We start from the raw sequence: 25,263 nt of genomic DNA, 5'->3' as shown, positions 1-25,263 counted from the left end.
TACACACAGTAGGCACTCAATAAGTATCTGCTGAAGAATTGAGTGGATGGAGGGAATGAATTAACTGTATTGTTAAACAAATTCTGTCTTTCTGAACGCAGCCCTAAACTTTGCCACTCCTATTTCTCAAGGAATGTCTCATTTAAGTGATACCTTGATTCCTGACTCACATAGTAGGAAGTAGCTTTTACATCAAGTTTCTATTTTTAGAGATCCTCTTTCCACAAGTAGTAATGACATAAACCAAGATCATCTCCTTAGTTTATTTTTTCTAGAGTTCTTAGCATGCTACATTAACCTGACAAAGCTTAATCTTGTGTTCATTTCACAATACATTTCATGCAGTTCACAGCTGTGATTGGTTTTACATTGACATTACACATGTTTCGATTCAGCCATGTGAAAAGAATATAATTCTTAATGGGTTTTGTCTCTGAAAACTGTCCAAGCTTAAATAAGCATATGAGCAGTTTATTCTTAAGTGTATCTCTCTTTAAAATGCAAGAAGGATTTTTAGCATAAGAATATAATGTCCCTGTTTATAGTCCATTTGCAACTGAACCACTTCCTTTAGGTTTCACATATCCTGAGGAATCCTCTTTTACAAAACTGCATTCAAGTATACTATTTTATTTCACATTCCAGATTGAGTTTAGGTGCAAGGCTGACCTTCAGCTTTACATCCCCAAATAAATCTTCCATGGGCCTAGCCTTCCCAAGACTATTCTTAGCATTAGACTCTCTTTTACAATAAACATTCAGCACTAAAGCCACAGAGCAGAGCTATTTGGCATTTTCCAGTGAAGTGCAAGAAGTTAAATAAGTTATGTTTTTATTGCTAATGTATAGAATCAAGCACAGTCACTTTGTCAGACAGAAGGAAAGGGTATACACGAGTTGTGGCCTCTCCTCGGGCGCCCCAGGGTCCAAATGCACAGAAATTGTCACCTGGCCACCACCCATCTGGTACCACTTTAAGATGATGTGTTGAGTATTCTAGAGTCTGAGGAGTCAGACCTCTCGTCAAAGTCGTCCTCGGTGTAAATGGACTGCTTTGACACAATTGGACACCCATCATCAGGGATGGAGATCCGAGGGTCTTCTGTGGCACGGGCGGGGAGGACAGGCGAGCTCCGGAAGACGCTGGTAGAGTTACTGGGGAAAGGACTGACATACTGGGACCTCAGCTGATACTGCTGCTGCAGCGTCATGGTGTTCCACAGGGTGACATCGTTGGGCAAAAAGGGGCTCGACTGGTTTCTCGCCAAAGTATTCCTCAGCATCAGCGGGTACCGGGGCGGCTGCGGGAAAGGGTGCTGCAGAGGCACAGCCAGGGGATTGGGGACGACATTACTAGAGTCAGCAGAAAACCTCAACGTGTCTGGGACCCGAAAGGCCGACCCCACAGACCATTTGGAAGAGGAGATGGGGTAGGAGCTCAGGGTGTGTTCAAAGATGTGCCCATTGGAGGGCAACACAAGACTCTCGGGTTCTGCTGCAGTTCGCTCTGCTCCCGGGACTGAAGACCGGCTGGACAGAAGGACTTCCACGGCACTCACCAGGTCCCCGCCACAGCCCTTGAGGATGAGCTCCAGCACTGTTGGCTTCTGGTTGGGGAATATTTTTTTTAACACTTCCAGCGGTGGCCTGTTGGCTTTCAAGCTGAAGGGCAGAGAAACAGTCCCGGATGGGCCCTCAATCAGGAGGTGATTCTGCTCTGCGTGGTACTTGGGGCTGTCGGGGTGGCTCTCGGGGTTGCCTCCGTTTTTCTGGACAGCATAGCCCCCTTCGTCCACGGACACTATCTCGGGGCTCTCAGGGGTGAAGCAGCTCTTACTCTTAACTACATCTGGGGAGCTCCTCTGGTCAGTGTCTTTGTCGCTGAAGGCCTCTGTATTGTCTCCTGAGCTGCTGTCCCCAAGTCGTTCTTCAGTCAAATCTGAAAAACAGAACAGCTGGGTTAATCCTTTCCTGGTGTGCATAAAGAGGAACAGATGTGCTCCGAAGAGAGCTGTATGCAGGCTTCTTGGAAGAGAAAATACATCCCAGTGAGTTATAATATACTGCATGCCTTAAAAAAAAAACCAAACTATGTTATTGGCAAGTGGCAATAAAAACACAAAACCTATAAATAAAGATCTAGAAATCAGAGTGATTTCCGAGAACGTTGTGTGGTACAAGGAAGCTTGCCTTAAACACACAACGGTTACATGAACCTGTAACCATGGAAGACATGGCTTTCATAGCAGTAACATCTAAACAGGGAACCTCTGCGGGGCTGGAGGAGACACGTGGAAAAGCCCAGGAAAAAGCCGTAAGTGAGCTCAGGCTTGTCTTCTAGCTCATCTTCTGCGGATGAGGTACCCAGCTGTAATCTAGGGTTGTCACCAGCTGGTGCACCAGATACACATAGGGAATTTAAATATTTTAAATCCATTTTCCCATAAGCTGATTTTGTATTAAATGTCTTGTGAACCCAGTCAGTATTGTCATCAGATTACCATGTACAATAACTAGCTGATACAATTGCTGATGTGAAAGAAAGACACCTCTGTACATTGAAATATTTCATAGAAAGTCACTCAAGGGATTCCCAAACTTGGTTGCCTGTAACTTGCACTAGAGGGCAAACAAAACCAGCTGCGAATTCTGGATGGTGGAACAGGTTGCTAGAGAGGAACAAGGACATGGCTGAAAAAAGTTTGTGAAACTGCATGGGAACATGATCCATCAGTGTAAAAATGCACCCACAACTACAGGACCAGGGTGGCAAGAGGTGCATGACTGTTTTGTTAGTAAACGACTTTTTGAATTATATTAAAAGAAGAAGAAGGGGGAGAAAATGCTTCCCAAATAAAACAGAGACTTGCTATGAAGTAAACTAGTTGCAAATTTGACATTTTGACCTAAGAATATTTTGACCTCAGACCCCAAAAGGGCTGGTGGTATTGCAGTGCTACACAGGCAGAAAGGAGTAGGTCAGAGCGGCTGGTTTTACAGTTGTACATTCTAAAAGACGTTTACAATAAGGGAACATAGTTTTTATTAGCAAGCTATATGAAAATAGATTTTTATTCTTTTTAAAAACACAGTACTGGCTGTGGCTACTCAAAGCCAGGGTAACTGATGTAAAGATAAGAATTCTTAACAACTCAGTTGTTGGGTTGTAAACAATTGGGTTGCCTGTGTTTTCTACCACCCTGCCTGAATAGCCTCATTGTCACCCTCTCTGTGGGTACACCTGATAATGTGCAGATAGCCAGCCGGTGAAATTTCATCAAAGCAGCTTCCAGAAACCCTCTCCTCCTACTTGTTGTTGTTTATTTTAAAAACCTTAAACAAAGGCCCATTTATGAACATTCTTCTAGCACGGGATGTATCACAAGTACAATTGGCAAACAAAACTTTGGTTCTTCACAAAGCACTAAATATGTGCCAAGCATAAATACATTTAAAAATATTCTCAAATTACATCAGTGCAACTTGCAATCTTGAATCTGATACAAATTCTTACTTAAACTGCTTTTTTTCAATGCAAAATATATAAGGTTTCCAATATGGAGTTCATTTGCAGCCCATACCTATGAAGCCATTTTTGCTTCCTATAACGACTCTGGGATGCATAAAAGACCTATTTTTGTAAAAGAAACTTGACATATTCTCTCTTACAACTTCCTAGGACAGGGGAGCCAGCTTTTACCACCACCCCCCACCCAAGTTAACGTAGGTATTTGAACTCTGTGTCCTTGATCCAGAAGAGAAAAACAGCAACAAAAAACCTTCTATAGATTCCCATTCCAATCAGCAAGACCTATTTAAATTTTCCTGACTTATGACCCCATATATACCTCTTGGCTGTTACTCTATTATTAAACACCTGAGAGTGGGTAACTCAGCACTGAAGTCAACACACAACTGGATTTTGGCCCCTCCTCAGTGGAGCTTGGGAAAACAAGTCAAATACCCTCCCTATATAAATATGGACATAAAATAATATTTTAAATACTATGCACCTCTAAACAGTTTTCTTATTTAGCTTTAGCCTACATTATCTATTATCAGCATCAAATACCTCAATCCCTGAAATATGCAAGATACTGACAGAAACAGAATAAAGGGTGGAAAATAGCAGGAAGTGTAACACTTGCCCCTACCTTGCAGACCTGATTATGGAGTTGGGGAAATAAGAAGCATGGCGCAGGGGAAAAGCAAACAGGGTCAGGCAGGATTTGCAAAGCATCAGATATGACACACATTGTACACCAATGTTCATTGCAGCACTGTCTCGGTAGCCAAAGGTAGAAGCAACCCAAATGTCCATTGAGGGACAAATGATAAATAAAATGTGGACAAATGATAAATAAAATCTGGCCTCTAAAAGGAATGAAATTCTGACACATGCTACAACATGGATGAACCTTGAGGACATTATGCTAAGTGAAGTAAGCCAGACACAAAAGGACAAATATGGTATGATTCCACATACATGAGATACAAGAACGGGCAAATTCACAGAGACAGAAAGCAGAATGGTGGTTACCAGCAGCTGGGGGTAGGGGGAATGGGGAGTTATTGTTTAATGGATATGGAGCTTCAGTTTGTAACGATAAAAACGTTTTGGAGATGGACAGTGATGATGGCTGCACAACATTGTGAATGCACTTAATGCTACTGAACTGCACACCTAAAAATGGTTAAAATGGTGAACTTTGGGTTGTATATATTTTATCACAATAAGAAAAAATATGACATTGTCATATATAGAGGATGCTGAGATTTTCTTTAAGCAAGAAATAACTAGTTCTTCTTACGAACTAAGGATATATAAGCACAGCCAGAAGGCTAAAAACTCGGCTAATTTTAAAATGTGAGAACCTAAAAATAGCTTGGTATTGTTTTTCTTTTTTAGAGGTGGGCTCTTGCTATGTTGCACAGACTGGTCTCGAACTCCTGGGCTCAAAGGATCTTCCCGCCTCAGCCTCCCAAGTTACTGGGATTACAGGCATGACCTACTGCACCTAGCTAACTTTGTGTTTTAAAAAGTAAACTTTCCTCACCTTGGATGAGTTTTAAACACTAAAAACATATCAGAAAATTTTTTTCAGGTCTGTCAACCAAATTCACTCTTTCACAGCACACTTCAGTCTCCAGAGTTAAAGGGGAACTGGGGAATGAAGTTCTGACTAAGCTAAAGAATCTACCATTATAAAAATGGAGTTTTTTTTCAAGGTGGCAACAGATATACTGTCCCAATCAACTGGACACTGGAAGGCAGGATTATAAGTCTGACAATACCAAATTCCACTTTTGTACCTATTTTCCTAAGTTCTGAAGAACAGACAGAAACTGTGAACCCCTAGACTGGAAAGGCTCATTTTTTTGTGTTGCCCTTTGCGTCTGCTGCTGGGACAAGCCAGTGCGACATGCACTTCTGGTTAATTGTCAAGAAGTGGTGAGAGATTGTGCTGAATCACTATACTCTCTCTACAGGCTTCTGGGCTGATCAGCATCTCCACCTGGGTGTCCAGGCGATGGCCCAAAAAGTGAAAAAAGCTAACAGTATGTTACAGGAATCAAATCTACAAATTCAGGGCATTCCAACCAACTGAGCTCAGCACTGTTTATACAGTGTTCAGAGAGAAGACAGAAGATGATTAAAAAAAAAAAAAAGCAACATGTGGGACACACCTGTGGGGTTCATGCACCTGAGCCGCACATAAAATCCTGTTAAAGGATGTTGGGTGAGCAGAATCCCCACCGATATCCAAGGTTGTTGGAGTTTCAAAACTAGACCTTGCAACCAAGAATAACTCCTCACCCAACAATAATTTCTGAAGGGCAGAATATACAGTCCCTACAATTTTGTGGCACTATGGTGTCTAGAATTGGTTATTTTTCTACCTAAACTAAACGTATTGTAAATTATTCTATTATAAATACAGACTTTCACAAGTAATTATAGAGGGTGAGTTTTGAGCCCAGTGACAAAGTGTAATGTAGTAACAGGTGTTTCTTTACATCTCCAAATTTTTTCTTAAATGAACTTTACAAATTGTTCAAGTTGGTTTAAAACACAAAGGCCTTTCTAGATGCAGAAAGGTGAAACTGCCAACTAACAAAATGAAACAGGAAATACTCCCGAAATACTTTACACTCTCTCTTCTTGAAACTGAGACCCTAATTCCTAGAACATAAAGAGTAAGAATATATTTCAACTGATAATAATTTACCTCTATTATATAGGTGCAAAAAGTCAAAACTACTAAGATCAAAAAGGGGGAAAATAAATTTTATCTGATATTACAAACCAGTTATTGAAAGTGATAGAGTCTGCTGTTTCTATTGCTAAATGTATAGATATTTTTTAAATCTTACTAAACGTTCATTCTCCAGTTTCATATTTGATGAGCAGAAACACTCATAGTCATCCCTGAAATAAAGGGTAAAGATTTTTCAAAGAAGTAGATATTGAATTAAGAAAATTTTTTCTGTGGATAACAGTGCTACCAACTTCAAAATATATATGCCATAAGATAGCTACAAGACTTTCTTTTGCTACAAGACTTTTAACTAAGGAGAGAATGAACACTCACAAGAGTGACTTCCAATATAAAATTAATTTACAAAATGTAACTTTCTTTAGAGGATTTTTTTCATATCAAAATACAGCTCAATAAAAAAGTCTATGTATTCATTTAGAATATTTTGAGATATCATACCACAATATGCGAAACATTCTGACACATAAAAATGGAAAATGTTTCTGACTTAGATGTCATGGGTTTTATCCATTCTATGGAAATACATCTATCAAAGCAAAATATGTCTTACATACAGAATGAAAATACAAAAGCATTGGCATGGAGAGGAACATTTCCTAGCTCAAAAATCACTGGACACTTTTTTCATTCACATGATGCATTCTGAAACACAGACTGTCAGGTCCTCATCTGTTCACTTGAGCTTTGAGGAACACACCTCTAAATAATAGGTCTCTGATGGGTAGCTTTCAAAACACACAAATCTTATAGCAATGGCAGGGAGGGAGCCCAGGCAGGATGGGACTTCCAGAAGAGACCATTTCTCAGAATTCTAACAGGAGACAAGCTTTTTACACTTTCTGTTATCTTTATCTCACAAAGTGATGAATCATAAAAATGTGAAGTACACCAGGGAATGAATCTCTGTTGGAAAAACTTTCCTTTTCTTTCTGGGGGGACAATTGTGAAAAGTTAAAAAAAAAAATGCTTTGCTTTTTAAAAATCCTTAACAACACTAGCTTGATAACATATGAAGGAATGAGGATGGTTCCTTGGGACCAATATTTTGGGAAGACATTGGTATAGAAAGGGCTGGGTTTAAGGAAATATGGTCTGCAAATGTGGACTTTGCATATCTTGCAAAAATTTAGTTTTGATCTCTTTCTTGACTCAGAAGGGAGCACTTTTCAAGAAGCAGAGGGGAAATTACCTATAAATCTACATGTTTATCTGGTATTTAACAACAATGCAGCTGGCTACTCATGCATTTAACAAATACACTTAAACCCTTACTATGCACCTAGGTTCTGTGCTAGATAAGATTATGCAGAGATGATCAAAGCATTGCCTCTTGGACATTGAGAAGCTTACAGTTTACTAACTAGTTTTTTGCAAAATTCCAAGTTATCTGCACAGTTGGTCATATTTTATAGAAAAACACAGCAAGTAACTCAAAGGACAGCAGCTGGGCAGACTAAGATGTCTTCATAGGAGGGAATATGGTAAACATTCCCATATACAAAGTAATAATCAGTGGAAAAAATTAGAACATTGTTCCCAGCTTTGTAAAATTTATGTCTAACTAGTCATTGTAATCAAGAGATTGGAGATTCTGTAAAGAATTGATGTACTGAGTGTTAAGGTTTTTCATAATACATTACTGTTACTTGACACTTGATTGTGCTTTTTCATAGCTGTTTAACTATAAACTGCAAAAGAAATAAAAAGAAAATCCATCTAGTTATTTTAGTTTCCTTTCTAAGAACAGTAGTATGCATTGCCCCTAGAGGGGGTGACTCACTACAGCAATGTGGAACTCTTAGGAGTGACATGACACAATCCCAAGGTGGTGGACCTGTGATGACCAGCTGTTCTACCACTGAGTCCTCCACCTCTGCCACGAGTGCTCATGTATATGTCATCAGAGCCACAGAGGCCTAGACTAGGGGGTCCAAAGACCTGAGAAGCTAATGGCTAAGGGACAGCAACAGGTTAAAAGGAGAAAGAGAGGAAGAAAGCAAGAAGAGGAAAGGAAGAAGAGGAAAGAGCAGGCAGGCAGACAGGCAAATGGATTTTCACTGGGCTCTGTCCTCCTCCCTGTCAGGAAGAAGTGCAACATTTCCAGAAAGGGGCTCCAAGTCCTCCAGGGACTTTGATTTATGAAGATTTACTCCCTTTCCCTCTGTAAAGCTGTTAGCAGAAAGTGCTGACTGGCTGCAGCAAAGAATTTCTCATCAATGCTCTTTGATTGTATTTTGCAAACAAAATGCCTGTTGCTTGGTAACATTTCACTTGAGCCTGACCTTCTCCGAAAGTTATTGCTATCAGATTCGATTTACACTGTCCTCCTGTGATTACTGTAATCTTTTAAACCCGGGAGTTCATCCATCAGGGAAAAGAAAAGTTGGTTGTGTAAGTCGAGAGCACAGCTATCTGCCAGATTTATAACACCAGGGAGCGTGTTGGGAGGAGGGGGAGTCTTTCCCGGGTGGCAGTGGAACTCCGGTTCCTAGACGTGGGTCACACTCATTTTTTTTTTCCTGCCAACTCGGTTCCCATATCCACAAGATGGACACCAACGCCTCCCCGACGCCCGTCCTGGACAGCTGGGGCTCTGCAGAGAGAAGGAAGCGGAGAGACAAGCACGAGCGACCCCCACAAGCGACCCCCCCCAAGCCAAGAGTCGTCCTGCGGGGCGACTGGAGCTGGGTGGGGAAGCCTTGGCTGAGGGTTGCCAGATAAAGTAACCGGATGTCCAGTTGAATTTGAACTTCAGATAAATAATGAGTAATTTTCAGTATGAGTATGTTCCATGCAATATTTGGCATCCTGTTTTTTGTTTGCATGTTTGTTGCTAATTTTGGCAACTTGCCCCAGGACTCCTGCCTTTTAAAGGAGAGGGTAGGAAAGCTCCGGACAATCGGAGAGGGAGCAGTGGCCCAAAAGGCGGGACACGGGAAAGGCGCGGGAGGCGGGAGGCGGCCGGCGCCTCCTCCATGCGCCGCCGGGAGGTTCCAGAGTTGCCAAGAGCGAGCGAGGAAGGAGCCGCCCGGCAGCCCCCAGAGCCGGCACACGGGGACGACTGTCCAGTACCACTGCCCGGGGAGAGGAGAGTCACCCCGTCCCCGAGCCCACCTCGGCCAGGGGCCCGGTCCGCCGCTCTCCCCACCCCCGCACACACCCAGTCCACACCGCACCGCACAAATCCACGGGGTTGAGAGCGGGAAGATCCATGCCCGGTGGCGTCCCATCTCCAAGAGCCAGCCCAGGGGGAAGATTTGGAAGAGACCAGCAGTGCCAGTATACTTTTTCCTTTTTATTTGATTAGGTTTTGCTTTTTAAAGAGTAACTCTTGAGTCAGGCCCCTTGCCTCATCAAGCCGTCTTAAAACCAGATCCTGTTTTAAAATTAATAGGTACATTTCATAAGTAGCTTTTAAGTCTTTCCCGCTTTTTCGTTTGCTCCTAGTCTACAGTTACGGAGGGTTTCCCATCCTGGCCTGCATGAGTGTTCTCTGATACCCATTAACACTTGCAGGAGCTTCTCTTTGGGGGACAAAAGTAAGAGTAAAAAATAAGCAGACCCAGCGGGACCTAATCAAGCTGGAGCTAAAAAGCCCAGAGCAAGCATAAAAATCTAGGCGTGCCGGGCAAGAGGTAAACTAAAATCAAGACAGTTTTCCAAAATCTCCTCATTTCTCCCCTATAGTTATCTCGTTCATTCTCTTTCACAAGAAATAAACACGAAAGAAGATCTTACTTTCCTATTTGATCTTGCTCCTCTCTTATTCCTAACCAAATGTTTTTGATTTCTTTTTCCTCTAAAAGCATTTAAAAGAATTTGTGTATACATTTATTTTGATAGCAGATACAGACCTAGGAAAAATCTACAGCCACAGATCTTTCCTCTCCAGGCACCACAGCCTGAGGTGACCCAGGACACTGTACTGGAGGAAAAGCTGGGGGTGGGGAAGGGAGTCACAACACAGGAATGTAACTTCAGCTTTTCACCTTGGCCTTGACCCTTAACTTCCCTCAGCTTTTGAGCCCAGGTCCTGAAAGGCTGGCTTGGCTGATTGAGACTGCTGATTCAGATACACGAATAGCTGAAAGATGTTCATGCTTCCTATGCTATTTTCATGGGGAGAAGTATGAAGACGATATAGAGGGAATTTAGGAGAAGAATAATTTCATTCAGTAGTGTGTATGTCTGTGTATATATGTGTGTGTGTACATATCTATAAGCTTAAATTAGAATTTTAGATTTCAATCAAAATCTAATAATTCCAGGTTGATCACGGATTGTAATAAAAAAAGCAGGAGAAATCTACATTCAAAAAGAAAAAAGAATACTTCACTCCATAGCTAGAAGTAATAACCATTAGAATATGAAAATTCTCCTTAAAACCACCACTACACTGAAAAGGATGTTCAACATACTAGATCATCAGATAAAATTACCTCCATTCCTTTAAAGAATCTGAAGCAGAATTTTAGGAAGATTTCTTCCAGTTACAAAACTTGAGTTTTGGTGTTTATGTGTCACTCCCTGAACTGGGTGATTTTCCTCCAATGGTGCCCAGCAAACATATTCTTCATTAAGGCATGTGCTTTTCTCAAAGATTACTGGAGAGAAAAAAGACTCCATGTGCTTTTGTATTTAAGGGAAAAAAAAAAAAATTTCTCCACAGCTATGTACTAAAGAGGCCCTTTGCCCTGCAAAAAGACCAACCACATTTTTAAATCAAAGTTCACAAAGAAACAGATCTACATGATTTGCCAGCAGATATTTAGAGATTCCTGATGGTCTGTGTACTTACTGTACATCTGGACCTACTATTCCAATAGAGCTTCACTTACTCTCTACATACAATGAGCTACTTATCCAGGAGTATCTGATATGCTTCTAAACACCCATGGTGTATTACATACAAATATATTATCAGAACAACTGCAAAAAAGGTATAATGCATATAGCAACAGGCAGTCTCATTTAACAGTTTTCTCCAACTTAAACCGCAAATGGAATTTCTCCCTGCAAGACTGCATAGAACAGATCCATTTGTATGCTCCTCTTCTTAATGGAAAACAATAATCTGTTCTATTTCTGCCCTCCTCTCACATCTCCATCGGGTTTTTTTTTTTTTTAAAGAATGGAATTATGGGGTCAAATCAGTTGAAAGAAGAAAACAAAAGTTGTGTAAATGGATGTGCAAGGTAAGTGGGGTGATGGGCTGGAAACTGAGCTGTTGGTCCCTGATGGCTCAGTCCCCGCAGTCATCACTCTCACCTTTCATCGTGATAAATCCCATTCTCCTTTGCAACGATCCCTGAATACTTGGTTGGAGGTAAAAGAGAGATCACCAGGGTCTGGTTTGTCCAGTTGAAATCCTCTCTCTTTTGTATTCTCCCAAAGCATGTATCCTGCTTCTGCTGCTGCTGCAGCTGCTACTCCACCTTCCTGCCCTTCCTCACTTCTCCTTCTCCTGGGTTGTTTTGGTTTTGTGACTCTTTATAAATCATGAACTTTGGCTATCCCAAACAACAGTCTGAAGAGCTCAGGATATGAAAGGATTCCCTTCTTGGGCAAGCACCTCAGAACCCAATGCCCCATTACAGGGGTGCTGCTGGGCAGGTGGTCACTGCAAAATGCTACCTCTGACATTAACTCAGACTCCTGTCCTGGTCCTGGAAGAAACAAACTAGGGAAACTGGAAATGGAAACATTAAGAAAAGATATTGGCTCGGATCCACTTCTAGAGCCGAGACCAAACTCTCCTAGTTGCCTGTTCTAAGCTAAGGGAGAAAAACAAAAGTCCCTCTTTCTCCCCCTCCCAATTCTCTATGGCAAATCCATAAATATAAAGAGGTGAGACAAAAGAGAGACAACTGGGGGGCATTCCTCAGAGAAATGCTTATATGCTACCTTGGATTAAAGATTAACAAAAATCCATGTTCAGCAAACTCTCATCTGTTTTTAAAATACTCAGTTCTGCTCTTCACTTACGGTTGTTCTCAGAGCTTCTGGCCTGAAGAGCACCACTGAGGACAGGGCAGCGGAACTGGACCTACCAGGCTGCCTATCAACTCCCTACAAAACCATCGGAGTCTGCCATCACATCCGCAGTGCCACACAACAGCCCCATGGTCCTGAAGCCAGGGATACTTTTTGGGGGGGGGTGGGTGTAGGCACTAGCTCTAACACAGTCCTACTTACAGTAGCTTTCTAGACCTTCCCACTCCTAACTCCAGCATACTCCTCTCCCTGAAAAGATGGGCTTTTTTTCCTTTGTACATTTGTCCCAGTAAAAGAGAAATCCCAAACACATGTCCATTGAATTTCAAAAGCCATCAAAGTAGCTCTTAGGCTGGACAGGACCGCAGGCTAAAAACTCCCCAGGAGGAAAAGAGACTAAGAAACTCAACTCTTGGGACTGCCAAACTCAGGAAGCTTGCAGAAGAAAAACGGATGGGGGACGGGGTCTGCCCACTTCCAGAGCTCAGAGCAGATCCACCCTTCTTAAAGCACAGCAGAGGAGGAAAGAAAAGGGGAGGGGAGAAGAGCCTAGAATGCCCTTGCTCCTAACAGAAGGCTCAGCAGCCTGAGGCCCAAGCCTGCCTATGACCAGGGAAAGGGCTTGCCAGAGATGACCTTCCTCACTGTAGGTCAAATTTTGTTTTTATTTCTCTATACCACAAAGACAGCTGAGGACAGCTTAGGGTTAAAGGACCTAAGCGATTCTGTAAAGGAGTTGATTCTGGGCACACCAGATTCTCTATCAGGTCCCCAGACTTCTGGGACCTTTTTACTATTGTTCCTCAATGGAACTTCTTTCACCAAATTGGAAGAGTCTGGAGGTCACACAGCGAAGCTAGAAAGGCTATGAGTTACCCCAAGTTGGAGATACTTGTCCTCGCTCCAATTCCCCTGGGCCGGGCGGAGAAGCACACCCAGCTTGGCTCCTTCCCTGCGTCTACCCATTCCAACTCACAAATGCAAGGCTATCTAAAGCCTGCAGCCAGGAAAGCCCGGCCGCACCGTGGTGATTGTGAGGGCATGGGTTTTAATTCGCTTCTGTCTCGCTCCCTTTATCTACCCGCTAAATTTGGCATGTTCCCCTTCAACCTGGAAGAAGCAACTAGCGATCCGGACGCACAGTCTCGCCGTTTGGGTCGCAGGAGGCACCTTTCCGGCGGGTGCCTGGGTTCCACTCGCGCTAAGTCCAGACTCAGGATGGCTTCTCACGGGCCAGTAAGATCCGGACTGGTGGGGCTTGAGGACGAAGGCCCGGCCACGCCAACTTCCTGAAAACTTGCCTTCGGGCCTCCCAAGCAGAGCTGCAGCAGGCACTCCAAAGTTGTCCCCTCGCCCAGCCCAAGTCCCACACCGCAGACACTCTTACCTGGCTTGGCGAGCTGCGCCTGCAGTGCTCCGGGCTGAGACTCGGTGGCCCAACGCAGCGCGGCGGCCGCGGCCAACTCCGCAGCAGGGCGCGGTGGCGGCGGCGGCGGCGGCGGCTGAGGCTGCTGCGAGGTCGGCGGTGGCTGCGGAGCGGCGGTGCCGTCCGCGGGCGGCGGGGGCCCGGGCAGAGCGCGCAGCGAGTCGGGGATGAGGCTCTCCAGGCTCTCGTTGGCCTGCTGCCGGCGCAGCGCCACCTGCGCCGCCATGACCCGCTGCCGCTCGATTATGAGGATGCACTTCTCGCAGGTGCAGTCCTTGAAACGGCAGTAGCGCTTGTGGCCCTTGAGCCAGGACAGCACGCCGTGGTTGCGGCAGCGCGCGCACTTGGGCGTGCGCTGCAGGGGCGCCCGCGGCGGCTGCGACACCGGGCCGCCCATGTACAGGTAGGGGGAGCCGTAGCCGTTCATGCCCCGGGCTCCCGGATGAGTTGGCGGGCTGGCAGCAGGAGGAGGCCAGGGGGCGCTGGACGGCGGGGCTGCGCGGCCCGCTCAGGGGCGGCCTCCGGGCGGCGCGGCCCTGGGTCCCGCAGCCCCGGTGACCGCGTGTGTTCCGAGGAGTCTGGAGGTGCAGCAGCCGTCTCTCCAGCTCCCGGGGCGCTCACAGGCTCGGCCTCCCGACTCGTACCCGGCCAATCCCCAGGCCCGCGGCGTCTCCGCCGGCCGCTGCCTTTGGGCGCGCAGCCGGGTAGGCACGTCCTTCCTCGCCGAGGCGCTGCGGTGGCTGCAAGGAGCCGGCGAGAGCTCTGATTAAGGTCTGAGCCAGCTCGTCTGCAGCTCCCTCGCGCGCTGGCGGGACCCAGCACCTCCTCCGCCGCCCTCCCCCAACCCCTCCTCCCTCCCACCGCCACCCCCACCCCTGGGGTCTCTGTCTCCTTGTACTCCCCACGCCTTCCTTCTTTCTTGCGCCCCTCTGGTCCCTGCACTTCACCTTCCTTGCCACCTGCAGCCAGGCCACTCTCGCGGGGGCGCTCACGGCCCCCTCCTCCAAGCCCTCTCTGCCGCTGGAGAGACTGCGGCGCTCCGGAGAGTGGCGGTGCACTTGGGGAAGAGAAGGGGAGGACCAGCAGGGGTGAGGGTGGGGGTGCCCGTTAGCGAGTGAGGTGGACGCTCCCCTCCGCTCTCTTCCCCTCCCTCCAGGCCTGATCTGGCCGCACCGAGCCCAAGGCCGCTTTTATCCTGACAATTGGCCGCAGAAACTCGGCTCTCTGAGAACCCCCGACCCTACCGGCACCCGGGACTCGGTTGGGAGTGGGGGATGGGAGTGATGTTGATTCGGGAAAATTTTGGCGCTTTTCTTGATTTTCTTTTGCGACGTATTTTTTATCTTTTGTTGCTGTAGAAGAAAATGAATGTTTCTGAAAACCTGCTGACCCAAGGATGACAACTCATTTTACAGGCTAATTTTTATTTTTCTATCTTCCTCCTATGTTTTAATAAAAAACGGTCTGAAAGGCCAGGGAAGTGCTCCCGTAGAGGATTTGCTTGAGCGGTGGGTCTAAACTTTAAAGAAAGCGAACTCAGAAGCCACATTAGCGCCCCAACAGATATCATCGCCCCTCTCTCCTAGCAGGCATTGGAGGCAAACGGATGTCTCGAGTCCCCCAGTTCAAATCCTCGCGTGCTGTTAGTTATGGATAAGGAATGGGGCCACTTTCCCCCTGTTACCCCGTAGACGCCACCCATAGACGGGACGGAGGGGTGGGGAACCTGTAGCCTTGGAACCACATGTGGCCTTCTGGGTCTTTGAGTGAGGCTTTTTTACCGAATTCAAATTTTAGGATTTGTTCTGTGAAGTTTGGATTCGGTGGAGGGGCCGCACTTGGGGATCTGGAGGACCACATGAGGCCTTGAGGCCGCAGGTTACCCACACCATTATTTGCGTGTTTGCAATCTCCGGCTTTGGAATGTAAACTACACTACAAATGCACGGGGACGGCTAACACCCCTCCCCCCATCAGCAAACAAACAAAAACTCAAAAACAAGTGGATACAATCGGAGCAGGGCAGCACAGTAGCTCTGTGAGAGGGAGGGAGGTGGCAATCCCAGAGCCGTCGGTCCGTATTCTCCCGAGAGCGTACACTAAGCTCATCCCCTGGTGATGTGGGCTAGTCGAATGTTAGATGAGAGCTGCTATGCCCGACACTTCCAGGGCACAGAGACCCTTGTCTCCTGGGGAGGCCAGTTTTCTCTGCAGGGTCCTGGAAGAAAGGAAGCAACCCGAAAACGTCCCTCTGTGTTTGTTGTGAATTCAAGTAAAGCGGCACTAGGCGTTCAAGCAGCCTACCCTTGATTCACGGAGGGGAGGAGGGTTAAAAAGGAATCGCGGTTGTGTGCGTTTCCCCTGAAGCCCTTAGCCATTCGGTTTCATACACGTCTGGGAGTTGGGGATCGTGGGAGGCTAACCTGGTGGGCGTGGGCAGGAAGCCCTTGCACGCGAGTACTGGCCCTGGGAGGCCTTCCTTTAAAGCCACGTCGGGTGCGGACCCCTTGGCCTTGCCCCTTCCTCCACCACCTTAATCCCGCCTCTCCTTCCAGCCTTCAGGAAAACAGCCCTAAAACACTACAACTGCAAGGAATTTCGTAAGCTCTCAGGACGAGACGCGGTCATTTGTAGCCCAGTGGGCCGGAGGCTGAGAAGTGGGGAGCTGGCAGCGAGTCCCTTCACGTGATGAGAGATATATAGAGGGCCTAGAATGACACCGTATTTGGGAATTTTCGCGCTGAAATCTCAGGGTCTCTTGGAACGCGGGACGAAGGACTTTTTTCAAAGCCAAATTTCTTACAATTTCTCCAAATGGTCAGCGAAACGGGGCAGTGTAAGGAATTTGAGAATAAAGAAAAATTTAAAAGGAAAGCAGCATGGCTCTGTACCAGGCTTGTAGGGGCGTTCTCACTACCAAGGCGACCCCCTTTCCTCCCTGGGTCACCTAGCCACCCTATCTCGTTGCCACTCAAACAGTCTGGCATTATTTGGTCCCGGGGGCCCCGTTTCACTCCGGTGCACATCGGGGGCTGAGATCTAAATACTCATTTGATATAGCGCAGTAATCCTTTTCTCATATTTGATGGGAATGTTTTCCATATCCCAGTATTTGACAACATCTCCCTATAGGGACAGGTTTGTATTTATGTTGGTAAAATGTCCCCTGCCTCAAAGTCTATTGTAACCCAACACCTGACAACCCCGAGTCCCATTTCTGTTTGCAGAAAGGGTTTATTCAAGCACATAATGGGATCCCAGCAGAAAGCCTTTCAGAACAAGGGGCTATGGTAAACTTCACCACATGAACTCCGTTTCCAGGGCTATTAAGCTTTTAATTGGAAAATAGCAGAGGAAATTTCAAGGTGACTATAACGTGTTAGCAGTTAGTGCGGAGAAGAAAAGCCGGAGCGGGAATGAATGTAGAAAGCATATGGTCCGAATCACATTTAGGAGGAGCAGCCTGCTTCTACTAAGTCCCGTCAGTTTATACACTTATGGGAAAAATCATCAAAGAAATCGGAAAGGGAGGGGGGAGGATTACAATTAAATGTAACCTCACTAAACTAGATCCACTCGTGCTCGCCTCTGGGTGGGGTGTGTGTGTTTTCAAACCACAATAACTGAGTAGAATTGTGGCAGATAATAGTGAAAGGTTGAAAAATAATGTGTGTATATGGTTCTTTCTCGGCACACATAAAATCGCAGGGTGTGTGTATATCTAAAAGCTCAGAATGCAGGTGCCCTTGCTGAGAAAGGATGTTCTGACCCCAACTCTTAAAAGTCCGGGTAGCTGCTCCTCATCCCAGCCAACGCTTAATCAAGAGTACAGTTTCATACTGTCCCGGGTTATAACACAGGAAATTTTCTGCTTTGCTGGATTCTCGTGGAAAGTCAGGGTTCCTATTTTGCTGTTTTAATCGTGACCACGGTGACGTCGGCATGGGCAAACGCTGAGAGGCAGGGCGTGCAGAAACCTCTATAAAGGCATTACAACGTGTCCCCTCTCCCTGTGTCTGAATTTCTCAGCAGGAACTTCAGCTCAAATTGAAACGGGCGGGGGGTATGTCTAGCATAGCGGTGGGGAAACCAGCAATCGATTTGAGTTGGCAATAATGTCCTTGTTCTCCAGTTGGTTGGGGACAGACTCGTGCATACCCCCATAGGATCCCCGAAGCCGCCTTCTGGGGCGCGAGGTGGAGGGCAGAGGCCGCGTGAGGCCCGGGTGGGCGTGGGTGCAACTGAACCCGCGTAGAGCGGACCCGGGGACACCAGTGAACAGAAGGAAGGTCCTGAATGATCATATCCCCACACCATTTTGGAAGGGAAGGAGACGGGTCGCAGGGGGAAGCCTACTCCAGCTCCATAAGGGCAGAGGCCTTTTGGAGAAAACCGGGGAGCAAAACAGCCTGTGACCCCGCTGGCCCTTTGCAGACCGTACAGACGCTGCTCCATTCTTCATGTTCTCGAACTTTCGAAACCAGCAGATCACGCCTGGGACCCAGCACTCCCCGCCCCTGCAGATTCCTCAGGCCCAGCTGAGACACAAAACCGCGTCCACTCCCACCTTTTGTGGGACGAGGGTGCGCTACATTATGGCTTCATCGTTTCACCCCAGGGGCCTACCGAGCGGCGACCTCAGCCCCGCAGTTTCGAAGGAACTGGGAAAGCGCGCGTCTCCTCTCGGGGCGCTTCCCCGCTGGGCTGCGGCCCCGGGAGGCCCCGAGCGCAGCCCTTCACTCCCCGCTTCGACCCCGGGCCCGCAGGGAGCTCCCGCCGTCTCGGCCGGCCGGTCCGCTCGGGCCAGACACACCCTACCGGGAGCAGGAGGGCGTGGGGCGGGCTGAGGGCGCCGTCGTGTCCCCACAGCGTTTGGAAGGGAGAGGGTCGCAGACCCTGTCTGCCGTCCGAGCAAAAGAAAAGGAAAAAACACGTCTCCAAGGTAAAATGAGCAGCGCTGATTTTAAATTTTAAGATACTCTCTCCTGCGACTTTAAAACAAAAACGGCTGAGGAAATCATTTTAGGTAATTTTAGCAACATTCAAGGGACAGGTAAAGAAAGTTTCTTTTCCCAAGCGTGTTCGCTCTTCGGGCGCTGGAGCACTTCTTCCTAGGACAAGCCACTTTTCCAGAACACTCTCTCCCGCCTTCCTCTTTCTCCTCGGCAGTCCTTGGACAAAGCCCCGCCGCGAGGGAAGCGGGAGGTTGTGCGCGCTTCAGGCAAAGAAATCCCCGTTCGGTTTCAGGGGTTCAGGAATAATTGGGGAAATGGCGCCGAAAAGGGGCGCTACCAGCACCCCGGGGAAAGTGGGTGCGAACTCGACGCCAGGAGGCCACACCGAGGCGGGAGAGCTACACCGCAAGGCCGAGGAGCTACGAGATTTGGGGTGGGGGGCTTGAGGGGCGTCCCACCCCGGAAGAATGCAGGCCGAGACACTCGCGTCTCTTTCTCAGCTCAAGAACCTTGGGGCAGGACGACTTCCGGAGTGCTCGGGGCCCCGCCCACCCGATACGCCCCGCCCACCCCAGTCGTCTCGGCCGCGGCTTTGAACTGTACAAAAAGTTTGCTGGTCGCCTGGGCCGTGGGGGCGGGATGCGGGTGAGGGGGAAGAACTAATGAATCAAGTGGCTTAGTAAAGACCGTCCGCGCTTCCGTGAGGAGGCTGGTCAGCCGGAGGGGGAGGGTAAGGAGGCGTCTTTAGGCGAGAGTCGCATAGTCGTTGGCAGCGGCCGGTCTCAAAGGCGCAGGGCCGAGCAGGCTGCAGGTCTCAGGCCCGCTCGGCGTGTGCGCCGAGGGCGAAGGGAGAACCAGGGCCCCGCGCCAGCTTCCTGGGCAAACTTCCCAGGGGGGCGGCGGCGCGCGGGCAGGCAGTCACGACCTAACTAGCTGGGCGGATAGGGCCAAGCCAGGGGAGTCAAAGAATACTCAAAGCCCCTCGACAGGCGTCCTTTCGCGTTTCTTTGTAACGCGTGGCACATTCTAAAAAGGCACCGCTAATGTGACTCTTAAAGCGTCAAGATGCCATGCAATATATGTGAACGTGGGAAACCAGCTCAGCGCTAAATGTTCAAATGAGACGGGGTGGGGGGCGCTCGGCTTTTATGTGTGGGCAGGAGTCTTGTTTTTAAAAGTGCAAGGGAAACAGCAGTGTAGACTGGGTGGGTCTGGCTCCCACCCCTGTCCCGGATTGCGGTCTCCGTGCGTGGATAGTGGAAGGGGGCCAGATTGCGGGTATGACCATGGTTGTAGCGAGAAGGCAAGTGTCGCCAAGGTCGTCCTGGGCCCCAGTTCAGTGGCACGGGGTTTGCAGGACACTAATGGGTGAGAACCAGGGGCCCAGGGCGGAGGTGTAAACCCAGAGGCCTGTTTGTAGGATGGGGTCCCGCCCAAGGGCTGCGTCTACTGAAGAGGGGAGGTCACTCGCGCCCCTAGCCACTGCTGGAACTGGCGGTGGCCCTGGAGAAAGGCATGCGCTCCCCTTGCCTCCAGCTCCTCCTTGCGTGGCGGGAGCTTGCCAAGCGTCCAGGAGAAGGCGGCCTGGCGAGCCTGCCTCGGTTTCCCCGAGCCACAGCAGCGGAACACCTGCAAAAGCTCAGTAAAAGCTGTCCCGGCAGCCCGCATAGTCCGCCCGGCGCGCACGCCACGCCAGACACGCCCACACGTGCACACACCACGGATCCCGCCTGCGAGAGGAAGCAGTCTTCCTTGTTACGGGCCTCGATTAAGGGGACAGAGCTTTGAGAAACTGACCGCCCCTCGAATGTGTTTATTAAAAGACAGTTAAAGTCCAGCCGTCAAGATTTACTGTCTGCGCTCTACCTCGTGTTCAGAATTGTGTTAAGTTCTTAACGCAACACCCCTGGGCCAGGCCTTCCTCGGGCCTGTCTTGCACCTTCCTCCTGTATGTCAAAAATAAAACATGAGCCTTGCTCCACCGCATTGGGCATGCAAGGAATGTCCCAGATACATGCGTCTTCTAGCGGGGGGGGGGGGAGGGGGGGAGAACTGGACAGGAGAGAAAAGTCGGGATTTTCCAGTCAGCCTGCGGCCCTACGAGGGGCCCGCTGAGGTCCTGAGGCCCCTCCCTCCCGCTGGGAGTGGCCCTTCCTGAGTCTGATCCCTGACAAGGGTTCTGCGAAGCCGCTCGATGCTGCACCAAACTTGGCGTCAGGCAAGGCAGGTGGACTTATACGCCTTTTTGAAAGGCGGATGCTACCCACTGGACAAGCCTGGTTCCCAGAGCGCAGGCGGCGGGACGCGCCCGGCCTGCGCAGCCCACGCCCGCGGGGAGCACCGGGGCCCAAGGGGCGCTCAATCTAGGTTGAGAGGACGCTGGTACGCCTACCCCGGCTCTGCCTCGCATTCCAGAAGTTCAGGGGCACTGAAGGGGGCAAGTGCTGGGACAGCGCGTTCTCCTGTTGAGGGGGCGTGCCCTGCTTTTCCAACAACCCTCCCACCCCGCTGGGCAAAATTAGTGTGGTGGGGTCACCTACTGAGGGACGGGAGCTGCAAGACTCTTGGTTCTTCAGAAGCCAGAATTACTCAAAAGAAATGGGGGGCGGGGGGAGAGGCCTGGACAGTGGGCAGGGGTCCCTGCGAGCGCGCGGGTGAATGAGGGATCTTCATTCCTAGAATGCCACCAGTGATGCCTCGGAGGTAGTGTCTCCGCGGCCCGGTTCTCTTCCCCGCGCGCCCCGCATCTTCCCGCCGCCTCCGTCACAATAGCTACTGCTACAGCCGCCGAAGGGCACATGGCTGCAGTAGCAGCAGCCTGACAAGTGTGATAAAATGATCTTCCTTAACTAAACTCGTAAAGCACTGGGCAATAAAACTCAATCTTCTGTAAAATCCAATTAAGTCATTATCTGACTGATTGTATCTTTAATTGAAAACAGAAGTGACAGTAAATTTCTGTGATATATCAGGATCAATCGATACCGCTATACGATTCAGCCCCAAGAAGTGATTTATAATGTCAAACCTATATAGGTAACTCCACATTATTCTCTCTAAAACCACTGGTGGATGAAATTAAGAGTAAGTGCATTTAATAAAAAACAAGATGGTCAGGTTATTGATTACAACAGATGGGGGTGAAATCAAATAGATGTTTTCAAAGCACAGAGCGAAGAAAATACAAGTAATTTCTTTTTTCCTGTTTAATACCGCTCACCAAATATACACACAAGAAAATTCAGTCATCAATAACATTTTTATTTCAGGTACAGCTGCAACTATGCAGAACAATGAATTTTTTTAAGACTAGTTTCATTTCAGGATGGCTTCTGTTACATAAGGAAGTACTTCATGAGCAATTTTTAAAAAAATAATGAACTCAAGAATCTGTAGTAACTTTTAAAGATGTACTTATTTCCAAATCAGATTATAACCTAACGTTACAAAATAGTCTAGATAGCATCCATTTTCTCCTGTAGTAGAAAGAATGTGTATGACAAACTCATTCAAGAAACAACACCCAGGAACTCGGCATCACTGAGGTTACTTTAAATTGTACTGTATTCAAATTACCCTTTACAGAAAAGTAGCAATTCTTGCTGGCTTTAATTTTTTTTCTGAATATATTTCAGTCATGTTTTGGACTGAGGGCTTGTGGTGAGGCTACACACATAGTAACACACACAGCATATCCATTTACTTTAATCTTATGCAGATTTCTAAAAATCACTAATTTGCCTGCTCTTTTCTTCTCACCGGTCAGGTACTTGACTAAATTTATATTTTTGCAGTTTTATTAAAATACTAATTAAAAAAAAAACCCTACGGCACCTAAGATTTCATTTTAAAACTAAAGTAACATCTAATTATGACTCATTTAGATGCACACATACGGCTTTACTTAAGTGTATTGTTATTTCTTAAAAACTACATGAAACCAGTGTCATAAAAAAAAAATGAGGACTACTATTATTTAAACTCCGTGAAAAAGCACTTAATTCTTGCGGATGGTAGTCATGGGCCCTAAACTATTACAAATGTGTTTTCGCCTTTGGACGAAAACTCTAAGGAGTATAAACCAAACACGTTTTCAACAGTTAAGTCGGCATGAGTCAACCCAAAATATTAACAAACCCCGTGGAAAATGGAATAAGCCTGGCCTTCCAAGTGAACCGCCCTCCGCAGCGGGCGCCGCTCACTCGTCCTCCTCGATGACGGGAGTGACCGTGAAGCTGCTGGGCTCCGCCGCAGGCTCGCATTCGAGCACTCCCTTTGTGCTCTCGTTACTAATGGGAGAGTTGCTCGAGAGGGAAACCAAGCCAGAATCTTGACTGCTGGGAGGCGAGAATACTGGGAAGTGGGGGGAGAGAAAGGGAGAAGAGAACGTTATAAGTGGCTAGTCTTTCTACGCTCAGGATTCAATTAGGTTCCAACAAAGAAAGTGGCACTCACCATTTCTATTCTGAGTTGAAAGTGTTTTTACAGACACTCATTAAACCGCCCCCCCAACCCCAAGCTTCTTTAGAATAAAAAAAGTATTCTGCACAGTATATTTATATAACTAAAGGAGAAAGCTAGGCAGCCCAGTTCCAGTTTAATGTTCATTAAAAAGACAAAAAAGTTTGCTCCACCCTCTTTGGGAAAACTATTTCCACCCTTCACTGAGTCCCTCCCCTTTATGTGAAGGATGCTAAAGTAACTTGTCAAGTGATTTGTCCAACAAATTAGCCCTAGGCAAGACTCCACCCATCTATTTCCACCATTTGACAGGTAACCTTAGTTTTTTTTTTTCTTTTTTCAATATATAGCAGGTGAAGTTGGATAGCATATCAACTTTCCTATTATTTCTCTTGACTATGGAAGGACAAACACGAGGGGAAGGCCGTGTCAGCGTACATAACTTCTAAAAAGTAAAATGCAGTAAACAAGAGGGAATTTAAAAAAAAATAGTAAAAACATGGAATTATACCACACGAAAATAGAAGTCAGGTAAAGTTTTTGAAAGGAAACCTATTAACATAGAACTTCACTGGAAAATCTACATTAAATATGAAGAATGCAAAAGTAATAATGCGTTAAACAATTTTTGCAACCTTACAAGCCACAGTAGATACAAAATTTAAGCAAAAGGGTCTCTGACCTTCTTAACCTTAGCCAAGTTTAGATCCACCCCCAGAACTCCCTTCCTGCCTAGTGTGAATGTAATTAAGGGGAAGCTGCAGTGGTAATTTCTCTCCTCATTAACTTCCTGATTGGTTTCAGCCTCAGGATTCTGCCGGGCAGTAGTTTGTCACCAATTCCAAATGGCCAATCGTTAATACTAATGTTTGTGTAACTAACTGCCAGCATCTGCCACGGCTTCTTGTACAACAATAATGGTGAAAGGGTACATTAGTGCTCCTGTGTTAATTCAGCTTGTGTTCATCAATAGGGAAATCTATGATGTAATTAGCAAAATGCATTGGGAGCTGAGTGCTGAAGTCATTTGTAGAGAACTAAATCATAGTAGAAGCTGTACTGGGTCCTGATGTGTTTGCCATCAATACTTATTATGTTTGGAATTTAATAAGGTATATTACCATCCTGAAAAGAGACCTTTTTACAAGAGAACACTATTTACACTTGTTATGGGTTTGGAAAAGGTTTGCAGCAGCTAGTGGAACCACACAGAAATAAAAGAACAGTGCTGGGATTTAAGAAGCAGACCTTTAACCACTCCACTGGACCAAATTATTCCAGAAAGCCCTCTTCCTCCAATGACATATGGATAGACGGACAGATGGACACTTTTGTATAGCTACCTCAATATCCAATAAGGAAAGAGATGATGTGAAAACTTACAAAGTGCATAAATTTGAAAAGCAATTTAGGCAATTTCCTGACAACCAATTACTTTGTATTGATGGTATTTGTTTAGTCTTTAGTAGCTTAAATAAAAAGCAAGAGAGGAGTTTGTAAGCTTTAAAAAGAAGAGGGGGGAATAAAATTTTTTTAAAAAAATTCAGAGGAAGTCATTAACTATTACTTTATAGATGCCAAAAAACAGGTACATGCAAATATATAAATATAGTAACCAAAAAAACGGGGAACCTAGGAAATCTGAAGCTTTCATCTTAAAGTTCATAAAGGCTTCTTACTAAATTTGTATTGTTATATGGCTTTAAAATTCTCTGAATATCCAAGGTGATTTATGAATTTTGTGTACACACAGCTGGTTGTTATATACATGTACAGAGAAATATTTTCCAAAGGCAGTAGTAGATTTTGTGCTGAGATCTTGTTACTAAACAGATCTGGAGATCTAAGAGCTTCCTGAATAGTCTGTAAATTAATCTGCCTACCCCTATCCCCACCCTCCACCCCAAACTAGTAACAGAAGTTTCTACGTATAGAAGCTATAGGGAAGACAGTAAACATCTACTGACTCCTACCTGTATGCCACATACTTTAATAAGGTATTTTACCCTCAAACCATTCACTGAGAGAATTCCTTTCCCCATTTTACATAGGAAGTTGTCAAGGGCAGTGCAGCACTGGTTAGCCTGACTCTCTGGCACGTTCTGGCCTTTGCACCAACCTATCCTTGGGCATCATATTTAGGAAC

General features: G+C 46.7%; 2 protein-coding genes across 2 annotated transcripts in view; both read right to left on the bottom strand.

Annotated features, from left to right (window-relative positions):
* Nucleotides 1-249: 249 nt before the first annotated feature.
* On the bottom strand, nt 250-14,492 carry DMRT3 (doublesex and mab-3 related transcription factor 3). The gene is made up of 2 exons (XM_069474162.1): nt 13,663-14,492; nt 250-1,939 (listed from the first exon to the last, which is right to left on the bottom strand). Exons 1-2 carry the CDS (start codon nt 14,126-14,128, stop codon nt 975-977), a joined length of 1,431 nt encoding a protein of 476 aa, XP_069330263.1. The 5' UTR covers nt 14,129-14,492; the 3' UTR covers nt 250-974.
* A 7,404-nt stretch (nt 14,493-21,896) lies between these two features.
* DMRT1 (doublesex and mab-3 related transcription factor 1) overlaps nt 21,897-25,263 on the bottom strand; it is a 102,608-nt gene continuing 99,241 nt past the window's right edge. Inside the window, exon 5 of the mRNA XM_069474161.1 lies at nt 21,897-23,009. Within this exon, the coding sequence (XP_069330262.1) occupies nt 22,855-23,009 (155 nt within the window). The 3' untranslated portion in view covers nt 21,897-22,854. The remainder of the gene's footprint in view (nt 23,010-25,263) is intronic.

This window comes from Eulemur rufifrons, chromosome 7 (genome assembly GCF_041146395.1).
Source record: "Eulemur rufifrons isolate Redbay chromosome 7, OSU_ERuf_1, whole genome shotgun sequence".
Classification (NCBI taxonomy): domain Eukaryota; kingdom Metazoa; phylum Chordata; class Mammalia; order Primates; family Lemuridae; genus Eulemur; species Eulemur rufifrons.
Note: the sequence above shows the minus strand (reverse complement) of the source record. Positions and strands in the feature narration are given on the sequence as shown.